This window comes from Phoenix dactylifera, chromosome 14 (genome assembly GCF_009389715.1).
Source record: "Phoenix dactylifera cultivar Barhee BC4 chromosome 14, palm_55x_up_171113_PBpolish2nd_filt_p, whole genome shotgun sequence".
Classification (NCBI taxonomy): domain Eukaryota; kingdom Viridiplantae; phylum Streptophyta; class Magnoliopsida; order Arecales; family Arecaceae; genus Phoenix; species Phoenix dactylifera.
The window spans coordinates 7,379,127-7,398,222 of record NC_052405.1 but is presented as its reverse complement, the minus strand read 5'-3'; the positions used below and the strand labels follow the sequence as shown (position 1 = coordinate 7,398,222).

At 39.9% G+C, this 19,096-nt stretch overlaps 1 protein-coding gene across 2 annotated transcripts in view; it reads left to right on the top strand.

The window, feature by feature from the left end:
* LOC103701335 (ABC transporter D family member 1-like) overlaps positions 1-19,096 on the top strand; it is a 39,398-nt gene that overhangs the window by 2,253 nt on the left and 18,049 nt on the right. For both annotated transcript variants that reach the window (XR_005514788.1, XM_008783359.4), the window contains exons 2-8: positions 469-648; positions 4,325-4,610; positions 6,749-6,973; positions 10,883-11,080; positions 11,287-11,741; positions 12,094-12,232; positions 12,320-12,398. Coding sequence is in view for 1 of the 2 variants with exons in the window: in XM_008783359.4 (XP_008781581.2) it covers positions 587-648; positions 4,325-4,610; positions 6,749-6,973; positions 10,883-11,080; positions 11,287-11,741; positions 12,094-12,232; positions 12,320-12,398 (1,444 nt within the window). In the remaining variant the exon portion in view is untranslated. The remainder of the gene's footprint in view (positions 1-468; positions 649-4,324; positions 4,611-6,748; positions 6,974-10,882; positions 11,081-11,286; positions 11,742-12,093; positions 12,233-12,319; positions 12,399-19,096) is intronic.

Here is a 19,096-nt window from a genome sequence, read left to right as displayed (position 1 = left end):
CATCTAATATGAGCAAGATTTCTTTCTATCTTCCATTTCAGTTTAGCTCTCCTGAGCCTGGAACATTTGGGACAAGGCAAAAGATCAGCACAAGAGTTATCACTATCAGAAGTATGCATTATTATGCAAATTCTTTGTGTTTGAAATTTGTAAATGTAACTCCATTGACTAAGCTAAATGGACACAGTTAATGACCATAATTACTCCTTCATATTTAAGAGTCTCTGAGTGAAATTCATTTAATGTAGTGACTGATGAAAACAATATCTCATTCATTTTATGCCATGTATAAGATTGATAAAGAAAGATGGCTTATATTCTGGACACTTGCAATAATGCTTTTGGTGCTTTCCTTTTTATATTCTTATCATTTAATGCTTTCAGAACAGCTTCGTCTTTGTTTAGTTGTGCTTGACTGGCCCAGAAAAACATTGAGATTAATTCCCTTTCTCTCTTTGCTTCTGCCAGGGTCAAACATTGGATGACCAGAATAGTGGTTTCTTCCTTTTCTTACATTCAGCGTGGGCCTTCTGGAAGAAAATATTTCACTGATTGATAAATTATTTGGAGAAATTATTTTTAAAACATGCCTTCTCTGCAGTTATTGCCATTAACTGAGCATGGGCGCAGCATTCTGGCTTCTCGGAGGTTTGTGGATCTATTCTACTTATGTTTTTGGGATACCATGAATTTGGCTCTTTAAGGATGCTTTTAAATCAGACTGCATTTGACCTAACAGGCCCCCACCCTAACACACACACAAAAGGAAAAGAGGAAAGAATACAACGATAACAAGAACATGCAACTTCCAACTTTTCTTAAAATATTCTTGCATTTAAGAAGACAGTGACCTAATTATGCAGTGATGGACTTCAACAAATATATTGTTGTAAACAAAGTATAAAATAAAAAAAAGGGGTGTCTTGTGCATGAGGCTCCCGCCACTGCGGGGTATGGGGAGGGGCAGATGTACATAGCCCTACCCCTCGCATGCAAAATGATGGTTTCCGTGTTTCGAACCCATCATACCCAGGTCACGTTGGAGCAACCTTACCGTTGTACTAAGGTCTGCCCTCAAAGCAAAGAATACAATAACCATATAAGAAAAGAGAATATAATAATGTTAAAATAAGATGTTTAAAGGAAATATGTAATAGATTTATGAACTCTATTCTCCAAACTTCTGTTGACCAACAATATTGCACAGGATTCTTTAAACTGACTGCATTGAGAACTATGAGAAGAAGAAAACATCTTTTGAACATCTTTTGGTTTCCATGTGAATTGTAAAATTGACATCTATGCAAATGCTTAAAGCTGTAGAGAATGTCTTCGTTGGCTTATAGTGTGTTAATGAGCTGCAAGTATGCTAGCATGCAAAATTATAGACTGATAATTGGTTAGATATGGACTTTTGGCTAAACATTGTTCAGGGCCTTAGGCCAACTTTTGGTTGAATTATTCATGAAGATGGAATGTGTTAATACATAACTCATGGAGAAATAAAAGACAAGTGACAAGTGAAAATGCCATAGAAGTATCAAACGATACCAAAAGAGCCTCAATAAGGTGAGGGATTAATTAACAAATTTGCTCACCATGTGAACAAGGATTTTAATGTATGGATGAAAATATTTTGACAAAAGGTTCTGCAACAGCTAATTAAACAAGGTGATGAAGGTTAATATCTATCTCCATCATAAATATAAGCTGTAACAGCATTAGATGCTCATATAACACTTGTCAGATTAGGTATACAATTTTGACAATAAAAATATCCTCAGTAAGAGAAGTTAATCAAGACAAAACCAAACCCTGCAGTTGCATTGAGTAGTCCCACTATGTATATTAGCAAGATAAAATTGCTCCACAAAATTGGGGTGCATATTTATGCAAGCTTGTCATGAAACTGATGTCAGCAAAGACTTAACTGCAGATCAAATATAGGCATAACTGCATAAAGAGTCTCTTCGACCTTATTATTTACATGATGTAGTTGAGCAAGGCAACGTGGATGCAGTCTCAGTCCAGAATGAAGGCATATATTAATCCTAACCAGACATTTGACACATGCAGTCCAAGTTATGACCATTTTCATACTCAACAATGTTGCATTATGAGGATTAATTTAATTCGTACAAATAATTAAAAAAGCATTATTTGTTATTGTATCATAAAAGAGAAAGAAGATAGTTTTTTTATTACACATATGTTAGTGATATTGAATGGAAAATTTCTTTATTTTGTATTTCATGTGAAATGTGGACATTATTTTTAAAAATGAAATGCAATACTTGTTGTGCCCTTTTTTTCCCAACACCCCAACTGACCCCTATCTTGCATTTTGGGACCAATATGTGGACCCTTCATCCTAGTGATATGAAGTGTTGGGTGCTTCCAAAAAGTGAGTGTGAATTAATATTTTTTTTGCTGCATACACCCGCTGTTGTAACAGTATACAACTAGAAAAGTTTTCAGAATTTATCTCCATTCTAGTTGAAGATTTCCGATTACTGGATATGTGAGGTAAGAGAGGACATGCTATTGTAAGAGTTGGTTCTTGTTGGGAGATTGGAGGGGGAATTTTTAAGCATGTGACTTTCTCCTTTTGTTTTTTTTTTTGTTTATTTGATTTCTTTAACAACTATACACCATAAAATTGGGGGCCAAGAAATTACACCCCTTTTCTCCTTTCTTTTAGAGGAGGAGGGGGGGGCATTATGGTGAAGATTTTTGAGGGGCTGGACCTATAAACTACTATAAGAGATTTGGAATATTATGGGGGCTCACCCTGTCTTCTACCTGGCTTTGCCATGGTAACCTACATTATTAATTTTGTATTAGAGATTATATTGTTATGTCCTTTGCAATAATATGCTCTAATGTTTTCACCTGTTCGATACTCTAGTTTCAGAAAGTCATATGACAAAAATTTAAATGGGCATGAGAAAAAATATTTAAATACGACAATTGTCAATTGATTATTTACATGCTGTTGAACTAATAACCGAAGAAACATTGATTAAATTGATAAATTGATGGAGGACAAAATGAGAAGGTGTGATCATTGGGGGCGTGTATTTTGCTGGAGATTTAGAACTGCAACAAATCTTTGCACATAGTTTACCGAATCGTGCCAAACTGGCCGGTTCAAGGCGTACTGAAATGGACTGATCGGTTACCAGCATGGTATGCTGAACCGGCCGGTTTAGCACATACCGTATTGGTACCGGCGCCAACTGGTACGGTTTGGCTGTGTTCAGCACATACCGTATTGGTACCGGCGCCAACTGGTACGGTTTGGCTGTGGAAAATGGTTCGACCAATTTTTGCTGTGTACCGTTCTGGTAGGCGACCGATACGGCTAGCGGTGTCGGTATGGTGTACTTTGGTTACCAGCATAGTTTAGTGTATCGATTTGAAATGGAGAGAGAGGGAGAAGGAGAGAGGAAAGGAAGGAGAGAGGGAGGGAGAGGGAGCGTGGGAGAGAGGGAGAGAGGCCGAGAGAGAGTGATAGAGAGAGAAAGGGCTCGAAAGCCCTCTCAGCTTATCGGCAGGGGGTTCCCTTATTTCGTCTCGAAACAAGAAATGTCCCGTAATTTTTTATTGACTTGGCCTTTTCGGCTTATCGGCAGGGGGTCCCCCTATTTAGTTTCGAAACAAGAAATGTGCCATATTTTTTTTGCCGATTTGGAAATGACGTCGGCAAATGGTTTGTCGACTTTATTTCAAAATCAGCAAAAAAAAAAAGTTCGTCCAATTATCAATTGGTACGGGCCTTGGTACCAGTTTGGCGAACCTTGTCTCCAAACAAACTCAAATGGAGGCAGTGAGGAAGAATTTGAATAAACTTGCATCAAACTAAGCAGCTGTGGCTGTAATAATGTTGATGAAAACTGTGCCAAAGAAGTCTAATAGATTTTGTTGTTTATTGCTCTGGTTATGTTAATAACCAAAATTTGCAGTCTAGATTTCAATTCCTTGTGTGTTTTATGTGCTATGTGACACCCTCTCTGCACTTAACTGACGTTTGTGGTTTCTATAACATTTGTTATCTTTTTGTTGAATCAGTAAATCTTTTAACATGTATTACAATTTGTCCCTATAATTTTGGCATTTGAATCTTTTATTAGCTTTCCAATCTTCTATAGGCCTTTATTCTTTTTGTTTCATTATTTTATTATGAAGGCCATTTTGTTATGTGTAACATCATTATCATGTGCTTACCATTTAGATAATAGATTTTTTTTTTTAATTTGTACTCCTGCATGTTTTGGATGTCTTCAGTATTATCTGGATGTCTAAAGTTCATGGTCTCAAACAGGAGAACACTTGCACTAGTCTCGGGTGTTCTAGTGGCTGGTGGGACTGTTGCATACATGCAATCACGATGGCTTAGCAGATCCGGCAGACCAGGATCTTCTGCTAACCTCTCTACACTCGGTAAAAATAAGGAGAGCTTGATCCAGAATGGTGTAGATGATAAGTCAATTAGGACACCAAGGCAAAAAAAGAGGGGATTGAGATCTCTACATGTTTTAGCTGCAATCTTGCTCTCACAGATGGGCTCAGTGGGCATGCGCAATCTTATGGCCTTAGCAGCCACCGTGGTGAGCTTCTTTGTTTTCACATTTTTGGTACAGTAGATGTCATTTCCATTTAATCCTTGGACAGCTATGTTGAATATATATTTTGTAGCATATGATTAATTACTACAAATAATTACATACTATAGTTACAATGATGACAGTTATTTCATGCTAGTAGTGATAGTTATCCCATGGCAGTAATTTTTCTATCACTGTTGTTATCAAGCAGCATTTAGCTTCCTTGCGCTGGTCTTGTTCTTTGTTCGTGCTAGTAACAGTAGTGATAGTCATCACATGGCAATAAGTATTGGATCACTGTTAATATCAGGTTGCATTTTGATATTCTTCCTCCTTTTTTCTTTACCATGCTTTCATTGTTTTCTTAGTGTTGTACTTTCGCATGATCTAGTAATTTTTGTTCTCTATGAAGCTAATTGCTGGTTATGGTCCAGATAATACTGATGGTTCAAGTTCCTTAGTTCTCTCATTTTTTATTATGAATAAATATTTATTGGAGAAACAAAAAATCTTAATGGAAGGGAAATTGCTATCATTTGAACAAGTAACAACTCCAAGGTTGGTAAAATGTAAGCAACTGATTGACACCTACTCTGTGAAGGTGCTTCCTAGAGTTTCACTAATGAACTAGTTTGACAAGCACCCTTCTTAGCAAGCTGGCTTACTTAAAGTTTAACATTGCGTTTGCCATGTTAAAGTTCAGAGTTATTCACTTCAGAAATTTTCTAGTATTCTAAATATAATCTGGCAAGTCATCTGAAATCCCCATATTACAATGTAGACAATTTGAAGATAGTGTAGCCTGCAGGTATGGCAAAATAATGCTGGACCAAAAAGAACAGATGAGTAGTCCATGATTCCGATAAAATACTACTAAATATCTTTGAATGTGTCCTCAAGCCCAGCTATTTGTCATTCTCTGATAATGACAATATGATGGGTCTCATTCCACAATGGTGCAGAACAAATCCAGAGTCATTAGATAATCTACAGCCTGTACTTGCATCCGCCTGTGGTAAAGTATCAGAGGTCGGCAGATTCTTGTTGACACATCCTGCTTGTCATGTTGTTCACCTAACGAAGAAGTGGAATTGGCAAAATGAGTTCACTACCTCCCTCAAGTTGCCCTGTAAATTGATATTGATTGACATCAAACCATGTCATACCATGGAATGCACATTATTATAAAATGTGTAGCTAATGGTTCGGTGTATATGCTCATTCTTTTTGTACCAATAGTGCTCCTTTACTAACTTAAAAACTTCTTTGGTGACTTTGGAAAGAATGAGCATAACTGAAAGCTGCTAACATTGAATATATTCTGTTGAGATCTATGCTCGATGCTAAGTGTTATGGCTTGGTAAGAATGCATTTGTGTCTTAGGAATCTTCAGTCATTATCATGTGATATGGTAGAAGCTAGCATATCCCGGTAAAATAGTTCTCTTAATCACATTCAATCTTCATTTCATCCAAGGCTTTCTCATGTTTCAATCCATTATGTTCCCTGAGATGCTTGTACTAGTTATAATTTTCTAGCACCCTAATTATATCGGTATATTGTTTGAACTCAAGTTTCTCTGCCTGTGAGTTTAGGATTGACATCCTCATTCAAAGTCAGCACTTAATTGAAGCTGCAAACCATTGGAACTTTACAGAAAACCATCAAACTCTAGTCATCTAGAATGTGACTTTTGGAAGAGGTCTCCCATGTGAGAACTCTAGAACCCTGATGTTTTAGGTTTTTATAGTCTTCAAATTAAGAAATAATTTTTTCTTTCTCATCCTGGCTTAGTTCTACAGAAAGATAGATATTGAGCAAACTCTGAATGCTCTGTATAAATTGCATGCTAGGTCAGAGCTGCATGCACACTCCTAGACAGTTGCTACCCATTGCTTGGTAGTCACTGTTAAAAAAAAAACACACCAAATGCAGGATTTTTTGGTTATTAACCATCTTTTGTGGTTACAATACAGGTAGTTAGTTCAGCTATTTGATGTTTGTTTATTTCACCTTTACCAAAATTTGCTTTCATATATCCAGTATTGCTCCTGGATCGAATCAATTTTTTGCCTGTAGAGATACTATATTTTATGAACTACCCAATTTGTGAGAGAATGTTAATTCAAACATTACTGCAGGCATTGAGAACTGCCTTGAGCAATCGATTGGCAAAAGTTCAAGGATTCTTGTTTCGAGCTGCTTTTCTTCGGCGAGTACCAACCTTTTTGCGCCTGATTGCTGAAAATATTCTTTTATGTTTTCTCCAGTCGGCCTTGTTTTCTACTTCAAAGTACTTGACAGGGGCCTTAAGTTTGCGGTTCAGGAAAATATTAACAGAGCTCATACATGCTGATTATTTCGAGGTAAATACAGTTTCTGGATCAATCTTGCTGTTAGAACACATGATTTCTTTCTTTTGATATGTTATATTGTTCATGTTATTCATGGCCCTTGACAGACTTATGAATTTCCATCCTGCATACATATGCACATATTAAGTACACCTGCAGGGGGTTGGGGGTGGGGACCTTTGGGGTCATGGGTATGAAACTACTTTTGTCAAAATAGTTATGTGCCATGGACAGGTTTGATCGGAAATGACAGTTAGCTATTTCAAGGAAATTATGGTAGACCTGGACCGTGATTTGTTTATTATAGTTTCCTGTGGAAGCATCAAGAGCTATGTGAATGAAGATTTAAAATTTTTTAAATGCTTCAGAAAATGTTTTAAAAAAGTTATGTTATTGCCAAGGGGTTCAGAGTGTGGAAGGGGCAATAAAATGGGCCAATCAGGAAGTATAAAGCTTGTCGGTGATAGTGGTTATGGTTATGCAATCCTTAAACAAGGTCCTGGAGATGTGACATCCAACATTAATTGTGTACAATGTGTGCCTGAGGGCTTTAAGCAGCTTTATGAAAAGAGCTAATGGTTTATAGTTGAACATGTGCCTAAAAGATCATGTTGTCAACTATTTATATATGAATAAATAATTGAGCTGAATAACATCCTAGATATTTGGTTGTTTACATGTATAATTGGAGATTATGCAAAGAACTAAAGATGAATGCTACAAAGTAATGAAGTAGCATGAATTTGCTCAGTGCATTCAGAAAGGAAAAAAGACATGATATTGTCAAGAACAACAAGAAAGGAACTTAGCTTTTGAAAAATTTGGTAGGGTTACTGGGTGTGATTCATGATAATGTCTTGAAATATGTTAACTTATGCTTCAAGAATGAAATTTCAATTGATACATCCACGGATGAGGTCTCATGTAAAAGGGCGTCTAATAAGATCGAACTTTGAAGAGAGATTTAAGCACAAGGACGGCAGAATTAGTACCAATAGGCATGCTGGCCGGTAACTGGTACGGTACGGTACTAGTGCATACTATACTATACTGTAGCATATTGGCACCACAGGGAGGGATAGGACTGGAGAGGAAGGAGAGGGAGCGAGGGGACTCACTGTAGAATCGACGTCTAGGGAGATCGGGGCTATTATCCAACTCCAGAGGGGTTTTGAAGGAAAACTACAAGGGGAGAGAGAGGGGGGGCGCCAGAGGAGGAGGTAGGAAAGAGGCAAGGGTGTTGTTGAAGGGTCCGCATAGGAGGGGGAGGGGGGATCTGTGATGGGGCAGCAAGTCTGACGGGGTTTCAAAGGATGTGGAGAGGGTTTCTAAGGACCACAGGGGGAGGCTTTTAAGAATTCGAGAGGCCTTGAATCGTGTCGGTAATCGACCAATCTGGTATAGTATGTTCCGAACCAGCCAGTTTGGTGCACTTCGAACTGCCTATTTCGGCACGGTTTGGCAATCCATGCTTAAGCAAATGGAAAATATGGTATTTTCAATCATGTAGAGGTATGTATCTCGGTTCCAATGAGTTGTTATATTGCTTATTTTGAGAACATTTGCCAAGTGGTGTGACCCCAATTTGGAGTTAGGTGTCCCACAAAATTTCACAGCAATCGAATAGATTCAGAATTGAATTCTGCACACAGACTAGAACCTGTGTTTTGATTGTTGGTATAAAATGGCTCTAGATATGGTTACAGATCTGATCATCAGCCTGATATATGCCAATTAATAGCAGACTAGCATAAAAGATAGTGGAAACAGAGTTATAAAGGATGGAAAGAGAAGTTGGAAGAAGAATAGAAGTAGGTGAGAAAGAAGGTCTCTGGCCACTATTAATAAAAATTAAATGAATCTCCATCTTTCCCAGTAGCGCACATAGTGCTTCATAAAAACCTTTGCCGCCCTTTCCTAACCCTTCTAGGACTCTTTTAAAAGAGAATAAACTAATCCTAACAACCTTCTAAACATGGACAAACTTGACTCATATCAGGACTCTGAACTAAGGAAAAGAGGCTTGTTGGCTAAAATAATACCAAAACAACCCTGGCTACTATTCTTAGTACTGTAGATGAACAATACCTTGCAATTTATTGACCCACTAGAACAGAAAATGTTGACTAAAAATAAAATTGCAGCCAAGGTTTTAAGTCCCATAGGATAGGGGTGCCCCAGTTTCTCCATGGAACGAGATACCCTGCTGTCCCATCCCATCCCAACTGCAAGTCCAGTCATATTTCTCAGTAGATATCCTCAAGCTCTCTCCCCTTATTTTCTTTCTTTCCTTTTCTTCTTCTTTCCATCCTTTCTTTCCTTTTCTTCTATCTTCCTTTTCTTCCTTTCCTTTTTCTTTCCTTTTCGTCTCCCTTCCTTTTTTTCTTTCTTCTTCTTCTTATTTTCCTTCATTTTTTCCTCTTCATTTCTTCTTCCTTTCCTCTTTCTTCTCTTCTTACATGGATGGGTTTTGGAGTCCCGACCTCGTCCAAGTCCCATTTTCTCACAGGAACGAGACGGACGACCAAGATGCTCTCTGTCCTGCCAGAACTTAAAACCTTGATTGTAGCAACTAGAAACTTTAGAAATCTGATTGGATCAATCGCTTCTGCTATGCATTGGCTTGTCCTCGAGCTAGATTGCTTCTTGTCATCATCTATCCTATTTCTGATTGCTTTAGCTTCATTGGTGGTGCTACAGGCTTCATAGGATGCATACAAGCTGCTTCCTAAGTGTTATGGTGTAGGAATAAGTATTATGGTATGCGTCATGCTTGGCCTTCCTATCAGACAACCAAGGACGTCCCAAAAGGATATGGTCATAGATAAGGGAACTCACATAAGACTTCAACATAATCTCTTGATCATAGTCAATTCAACCATGCTAATTGAAATGGATACCCCTTTCACTCTATTTTCATGTTCAAGTTCACAATTTAGAAGGTACAACATTTTCTGTGCTACCATTATCTGTGATTAGTTCATATATTTTAGCCATGGTATATACTGGACCTAATTGCCATTTCGGTTGGTACTCACCAGTCCTTACTATCTTAACCTTGGAATAGCTCGGTTTTGAGCAGTTCGGCCCAATAAGAGCCCTATATTGGTTCAAGGCCTCAATTATTGAGGGATAAAGGGCTTGATGCCCTTCTCTCTCTCTCTCTCTCTCTCTCTTTCAAGATAATAGAAGAGAAAGAGAGAAGGAGAAGGGGAGATGAAAAGAGAGAGTGTGGAAGGGTAAGCAGGAGCTCCGATCTAGATATTTCCTTCTTTCTTTTCTTTCTTGTTACATCCCATAAATGGGCAAAAATTAGAAATATAGAAAAATCATGCATAATTTATATGTGGTATGATTTCGTGACATGTTGTAGATTTTAGTCAGATTCATGTAATGGTATAATTTTTTATTTTCAATGTTATACTTAGTTAATTTAATATATATTATATAGTCACACCAATTCTTTTGGTTTGTAATATAAAAGTTAAATATATTATATTTAAACATCAAAAATGAACTCACAAAATTTTATTTTCTAGTCAAAACTAAATAAAGGAAGCTTAAAAACCTTGAAACAAAAAATATTTTTTTTTTGTATACCGGTACGGTTCGTTATGGTATGGTACAATACCATTATCGTATTGTACCGGTCTCCTACTGGTATGCAGTCCTACCATTATCGTATTGAGACTGCGAGTTTGATTTTAATCACTAGAAACTCAATAGTTTGACATATAATATGACACTAATATGGAGTTTTCCTTTGTAAGTGGCCTTTTTTGTCTTTTGCATAATTATCCTTGAGTTCTTTATCGTATATATCTGGTTGGGATGCATATCTGTCATGTGGTTCTTTTATTCCGACTGTCTTTTTCGGTATATCCAAACATTTTCCATATATAATCCATTTCTGAAATGCAGAATATGGTATACTACAAAATCTCGCATGTTGATGATCGAGTCACCAATCCAGAGCAACGAATTGCTAGTGACATACCAAAATTCTGTTCAGAACTGAGCGACCTCATACAAGATGATCTCACAGCAGTTACTGACGGCCTGGTATATACGTGGCGCCTCTGTTCCTACGCAAGTCCAAAATATGTGCTCTGGATACTGGTAATGTTTATTCTTCTTCTATATATCAAATAAATTAGTTTCTTCACAAGCCTATTGTTGGTCTGCATTTTCTTTCTCAAAGTTTTTTTTTCTCTCTGTAAGATATGCTGCAAGCTATATGCATCCTTTAATGATAACATGACTGTAGTTATTTATATGTTATGTACTAAGTAGCTTAACAACGCTAACTAGTTGTTGGTTCTCAGGCATATGTATTAGGGGCAGGATCAATGATTAGAAACTTCTCACCTGCATTTGGGAAACTGATGTCCAAGGAGCAGCAATTGGAAGGGGATTATCGGCAGCTTCACTCACGGTTAAGGACCCATGCTGAAAGTGTTGCATTTTACGGGGGAGAGAATAGAGAAGCATCCCATATTAAACAACAATTCAAGACTCTCATTAAGCACTTGAATCTTGTTCTTCATGACAATTGGTGGTTTGGAATGATTCAAGATTTTCTTTTAAAATACCTTGGTGCTACAGTAGGAGTTATCCTGATTATTGAGCCCTTTTTTGCTGGCAATCTTAAACCTGATACTTCAACGTTAGGAAGAGCAGAAATGTTGAGCAATCTTCGTTATCATACAAGTGTGATAATTTCACTATTTCAATCCCTTGGGACTCTCTCTATCAGTTCTCGACGGTTGAATCGTCTCAGGTTTTTGCTCAATCCGCTCCTTTTCCTGAGTTAACTGTTCAAGTTGCAGTTGATGTTTACTGCTTATTCTAGTTTGTAATCTACATTTCTTCCTTCATATGCATGGATTAACTTGCTTTTACCAATGTTTACACATAATTGTTTCTAAAAATATTATATCTTAGTTGTCATGCTGCTGTGTATACATTTTCTGTTGAAGAGTTCAAGTAACTTGTTGTAGTCAACAATTTACTCTATGTCCTTGTCAAATTCTGGTTTAGAGGTTCATCGATGTCTAAATTTCGACATGAAACATTTGAGCTCTCATGGGCCATTCTTGGAGATTTCTTTCCAACTCAGTTTCTTGTGACAGTGGTTATGCAGACCGCATTCATGAGCTGATGGTTGTCTCTAGGGAGCTATCTGCCATTCAGGACAGATCATCAATTCAAAATGGCTCAAGTGGGAATTATATCAGTGAAGCAAGTTACATAGACTTCTCAGACGTCAAGGTAGCTCAAATTTACTGAAATACACATCTTTTTCCAATTATATTTGTAATATATTTATCTTTTTGATGCCAATAACAAAATTTTCAGGTTGTGACACCAAAAGGAAATGTATTGGTGGATAATCTGAGTCTTAGGGTTGACTCAGGCTCTAATCTTCTGATCACAGGTATTTGTTTTTCAATTAATTTTCTATTACAATGTCTAGAACTGGTCAATGTCTTCAAGGTTTTTATAATGAATCTGGAATTGAGGTCTAAGTCTAGAATATCCTGTATTTTTTCCCAACTTTTCATGCTACTCGTAATTATATACTAGAGTGTAAAAATTAATCTTAAATCTATTATTGTTTTGTTTAAAGAGATTTCAAAACATGTAATTATTTCTTGTGGGCAATTTTTTGAGGTTTCTGTTTGGCTGATAGAAAAAGGCCTGGAAATACTGAAGTTTTTGAGAAAATTGAACTTTCAGCTGTTTGGATGGTGCGGAGAAAATAATATGGAAGTTGGTTGATGCTAGATAAACTTTACCTTGGAAACTTTTTCTTTTTCCTTTTCCTTTTCCGAAAGTTTTTGAGCAATTTAAAAGACTCTTAGGAAAAGATTACATTTTAGATAACTTGCTAAATGAGCCTATACAGCTATACTAGTTGAGAAGCTTACAACATAGGTAGAATAGGAATATCATCTCGTGATTGGAAGGTCACTGAGTAATCATGCATAAAAAAGGGCGTTTTATTGCATTAGACTCTCGCCATTGTGGGCTCTGGGGAGGGTAAGATGTATGCAACCTTGCCCCTGCGGTCGGAGAGGCTAATTATGTTTCGAACCCGTGACACTCAGGTTATAATGGAGCAACCTAACTGTTACACCAATGCCCGCCCTCATTAATAATCAAGCATGAAGAATATTAGTTTGTTTGCTGACATGTTTTGCACGCTGAATTTTCTGCCTAGACTACAACTGCATTTATGAAACTAACATTCAAAAACACTATTTCAAGTACTTTTGACATCAACAAAAGATAGTTGTTCATTGCTTTTTCCAAAGGCATATTATCATATAGATTTTATGGTGTTGCCATATTTTATTTTGTAATTATTATGTTTACATATTACCCCATACACATACATGTACATATATACATAGACATATATGTGTCATCTTTTTGTTATCACCGTGTAATATTTAGAACTTTTATGATTTAAAGTATTAAATAAGCTTTCATCCTTCTAGTAATAGTTTTCAAATATCAAAAACTGCAATTTTTGCCTCACTCCAGGTATGCTTTACCGGTACTGGTAGGCGTACTGGTGGCCTACCGGACTGGCTCGTACTAGAACCGGTCCGGTGCGAACCAGTCTCCTCCCTTTTTTTTTTGGTTCACGTCCGCGCGCGGACGCGAGTAGATAAGATGCTGGCCACTGGCATTTATGACTCATGCGCTTCCCTGCGCGGATGAACTGGCCTGCGTGGGCTGGAAAACTGCGCACGGGGCGGATTCCCGCGGAAACGCATGGGGCGGGGAACCGTGCGGGTGCTCTGCCCTAAAGGCCACACATTCTGACACCATAGCGCGCGCATTGGTATGGGCCGGTACGAGACCGGTACGCATGGTACCGGCCCGAAAATAGTTGGAACCGATTTCCATATTGTCCGAGTACCGATTTCAAGCCGTACCGGTCCGTACGAGGCCATACCTAAGGCTGCAAATGGGTCGGGTCGACCCGTGACCCGACCCGACCCGACCCGCGTAGACCCGACCCGACCCGAATTTTAGGACCCGCGGGTCCGGGTCGGGTCCTAAAATTGGACCCGAATCATTTTCTGGGTCGGGTCTGGATTTACCAAACGGACCCGACCCGACCCGAATGGACCCGAAGAGAGAGAGAGAAAAAGCAAAAGAAAGTCTTTTCTTTTTCTTTTTCTTTTTCTTTTTTTTTTTGGCGTGGGTTGTGGTACTGTTGGTCAGTGTGGGAGGATAGCAAGTTAGCAACAAGCATAGGTTCACAGAATCCAAAGGAACGTCGGCCCGTCAGGATTCTCTCTCGATCTATTACACTGTTGAGACCTCTGGTGTCTCGGTAGCTGCCTTTTTTTTTTCCTTCTGTTTTTTGGTTTTTGTTTCTTTTAACTTTTGAAGGGAGAAAGTGAGGGAACACTGCAACTGAATATGGGTCATGTGCCAGTTTTCTGTAATAGAATTGGATTTTGGAAGAAGGTCTGGGATTTTTTTTGTCCTCGTGAGAGGGGAGCTGGGAGACACCGAGTTCCGTCCAATCAATCATATAGATAAAAAATAGTGTGATATGAAATTTGGCTTGTAGACCGACTTAGTTAGTAAGTCATGGGTCATCGGTTCTGACTGGAGCTCAATTGCAAAGTCTTTCAAGTCATGGGTCACCCAGCACCTCATAATTATGATATGACCAAATTAAATTTGCCCAAATTTTTTCCCAAAAGCACAAAAAAATTGGACCCGATCGGACCCGGATCCGACCCGAACCCGACTCGGACCCGACCCGAACCCGACTCGGACCCGACCCGACCCAACCCGATCTTCAACCGGGTCGGGTCCGGGTCCAAAATTGGGACCCGAACAAAAAACCGGGTCGGATCGGGGTCACCTAGGACCCGACCCGACCCGACCCATTTGCACCCCTAGCCATACCGGCCAGTACGGCTTGGTTCGGCAGACTACGGCCCCACTCTTGTAGATATGTTGAAATGAAATGATTGATTTTAAATCAGAATTTTTTGCAAATAATTCTATTTTCTTTATCAATTACACCTGTCTAAAAAAATACTTCCTGATAATAACAATTTTATTTTGTTCATAGAAATTTGTCAAATCTAATTCTTGTAAAATGTCATCAGCAGTCAGCTTTACTGGAATGTCATTAGTGATTGCCAAATGCTTTTGCTCGGATTTAGTTAAGGATGACTTTATGCCTTGTTTGTGTTTAGATTATTGAAACTTGTCACAACTATTTATCCGTTGCAGACATTTTCTAAACATGATCAAAACATTTAGATATTTTTGCTATAAATCATACTGTATGATGACAATGGGACCAATGATTCTGATAACGATAAGTTTGCTTTGGTCTGCATAATCACTAGATGGTTCTTATGTGATGAAATTGGTGAAAGTGGATGAAGGATTTAGTAGTTAGCAGCATAACACAAGGCTTAGGTGAAGATGTAGCTTACCATTTTGTCTAGGATAATTTGCAGTGGCCAGAAAGACTATTGGATTATGACATATATACTCCAAGCATAGTCACAATCAAGGTACGCCGTACCGGTCCGGATCGGCGTACCGGTGGCCGGCCGGACCGGTACGGTACCGCTCCGGACCGGTACCGTACCGGTCCGTACCGGTCCGGACCGGTACCGTACCGGCCGGTACCGTACCGGTACGTACCGGTCCGGACCGGTACCGTACCGGCCGGTACCGCGAGCCAGACTTTTTTTTTTAAAATGTTGTCTCTATTGGATCTTAAATTAAGTGAAAATTGATGTTTTTTTTTGCTTTTTTCATGATTTTTGATGTTTTTATATTTAAATTTAGGGTTGAAATTTGAAACATATATGATGCATGATTGCATGTTATGTTTTCCTCCCATTCCAAATGATAAAATCATACACATAAAATATCTTCAAATTAAGATACAATCATTTACATACATTTAAAGTACTCTAGGATATCTAAAATCGGGACGAGTGCCGATGGCTCTCGTAGATATCTGGATCATAAGTATAATCAGGAGGAGGCAAATCAACCCAATCAGAAGGAACGCGCGCCAGGTTATAAGAACTGTCGGATCTCTCGCTCACGCTCTGGCTCTGAGAGGTGTCCTCTGATTGTGTAGGGGCCCATCCAAATATGGCGGAAGCAAAATCCAATGCACCATATCCATATTCGTCAGGCTGAGGCTGTGGATAATAGAATCCGTATCCGTATGTTGTCGGATTTGCAGTCGTATCCTGTCTTCCTGAACGACCCTCGAGGAGCCCGTCTTCTATATCCAATAATATCCTCACGAAATCTATCAGGTGGTCGACCGTGGTCCGTATCCTGTGTAGCACCCATAAATTGGGACTCACCGGTGAAATAAAAACCACCCTCCGGCTGTGTCTCATGAGTATCATACTGTCCTCCGCTCCCTCCATGGCTAGAAGATCCATCACCACCAGAACCTTCATCGCTGCTAGTCCAAGTCTCTTCCTCGACACTCTCCATTGGGATTCTTTGTTTTCCTTTCCTGGCCCTCTCTGTCTGGCTCCCCTGTGCCTGCGGCTGATCAGCTCTGGGAGTGCGTGGAATATTGCGCTCAGCCCATTGCTCTGGATCGACCCCAGCTTCGGTGGCTATGAAGGTAGCTGGTCGTGGAGGCGATCCTGGCTCGTCAAGCTCGGGCTCCTGCTGCTGGCCTACAAGCCAGCCGAGTAGTGGATCATCGTCATCAGCGGTGAAGGACCCGTAAATCGGATCTGTATACTTGAGCTCCACTTCCTCCTGGATGCACTTTAGCCTCAACCGCAAATTGTAATGCACATAAACAAGGTCGTTGAGGCGCTTTTGCGTCAAACGGTTTCTTTGTTTGCTGTGGATAAGGGCAAAGGTGGACCAATTGCGCTCACATCCACTAGAGGAGACTGTTTGGGAGAGGATCCGGATAGCTATCCGCTTTAGATTTCTCGCGGATCCGCCAAAATGCACCCACCATTTAGCTGCAAAAATATTTATGAAAATTACATATATGATAGTTCCATAATAGTAACTAAGTAACACCAGGTGAATGTTTTCCTGATGTGTCACGTACCTGGATTCATATTGTGTTTGCTGACGACAGCCGCTCGTTGGCCAAAACTGTAGCTGCCCTCTCTAAATAATTTGCTCTGTAAAAAATAAGCATAAGAAAACCATGTTAATAATTGAAGATGCCGATATACTTACGCATGCTGGTAATTACTAAATCATAATTACCTCTTCAAGACATAGGGCCGCTTTTTCTGGATCTGCCTCCATCTTGTAAATCATATTACGCAAAGCATCCAGAAGTGTTTCATCCATACCAATTCCATCTATGCTGTACTGAAACCGGGGATTTAGGTAGTATGCTGCACATATACGAGACTATCTTAGGCTAATTATATAATTATATCCATCACTATAATTGTCACTATAATTATATCTTAGCTTACCTGCTAGATGTAATTCTGTACCCATTTGCGCTCCCCACTGTTGCTCAATGATGTTGATGTATGACCGGCTATGTGCTGGATCTGCCTCCATAATCTGATCCTTTGCCTTGACCATCATGTGATACAAAAATCCCATCTGGGGATAGATCTCGCTATCTACAGCCCGCAGCACTTCATATAATGGTTTGATAGCTTTGACTATTGTAGTAGCCCGCTGCCAGAATGGCTGTCTCGTCACCAAGTCTTTTATCTTGCTCCCTTCAGTGCCGGCATAAGAATATCTACTATCATACCACTCGGAACTGGCAAACATCTGACGTAGGGCTCCTCTCTTCTCGAGTATGCTATCAAGTGCGATGAAGTTGGTAGCAAACCGTGTGACTCCTGATCTCAGAATCTCTCCCCCTGCATACTTTCTCATCAATGAAAGGACCCAGTTATGGTTATAAATATACCTGGTAATGCGTTGGGCTGTCTCCACCGTTTGTTGCACCCTACGGATTTTTCCAATGTCCATCAACATAAGATCGATACAATGTGCAGCACATGGGGTCCAGAAAATATGTGGCCGCCGCTCCATCAAGACCTGCCCGGCAGCCTTATATTGCGGCCCATTATCAGTGACGACCTGCACGACATTCTCCTCTCCTACCAGATCAATCACATCCTCCATAAGTTTCAGCATGCACGAGGTGTTGTGCACATAAGCCGAAGCATCAATCGACTTGTGGAAGAAGGTCTTAGCATCACAGTATGTCAGGAAGTTGATGATGCTCCGCCTGGTCGGACCGGTCCAACCATCGCACATGATGGTTAGTCCATATATGGGCCACTTGCTCTTGTAGGAGTCAATCCAATTCTCCAGCTCCTCCTTATTGTTGTCAAGAAGCTCACCGTATATGTCCTTCGGGCCTGGAGGAGCTACACCGGGACCGGCAGCTTGTATGGCGGCAATGGCAGACCTGTAGTATGTATTGTCTGCCACATTCGCTGGGATGTGGCTGAAGTGAAACCAGGATCCAATAGCTCGCCACATAGTTTTCTTCTTATCCTTCATCCACATTGTGTCTACCCTCTGCTGCCTTGAATCTCTACTGGGGAGAGCATGCGGATCTACATCATGAATTGTCGCTCCTTGTGGAATTCCTCTAGATGATTTCTTTCGGCTACCAAAACTATCCAGCATAGATGCAATCCGGCCACGTTCTTTGCCGACGCCCTCCCGGACTGAAGTTGTCCTCAAGAACTCTGGATCTTGTCTAGTGCTCCTAGAACCGCCGCCCGACTCGTATGTAGAGGGCCCAAATCGAGCCCTGTGCCTGGCCACCTCCTCCTGCTGCCACTGATCATCCAGGCTTGCATGCATTGCCGCCTGAATATCTGCCTCCTCCTCATCTATATTCTCGACCTCCTCTGGCTCCCTAGAGTGATAAGAAGGTGGCTCTGCCGCTTGGCGATCGACCTCCGCTCTCTTCTTGGAAGCCATCTCCTTCGCTTCTTTAGCCTCAGCGAGATTCTGCCTCATCAGCACACGAATCTCGCTAGGACAATTTGAGCACGTAGCAACCTCACCGGAATTTCCGGCTAAGTGTTGCTTCAACCTGGTTACCCCTCCTCCCTTGAAAACCTTGTCGCAAAATTTGCATTGAAACTGGTG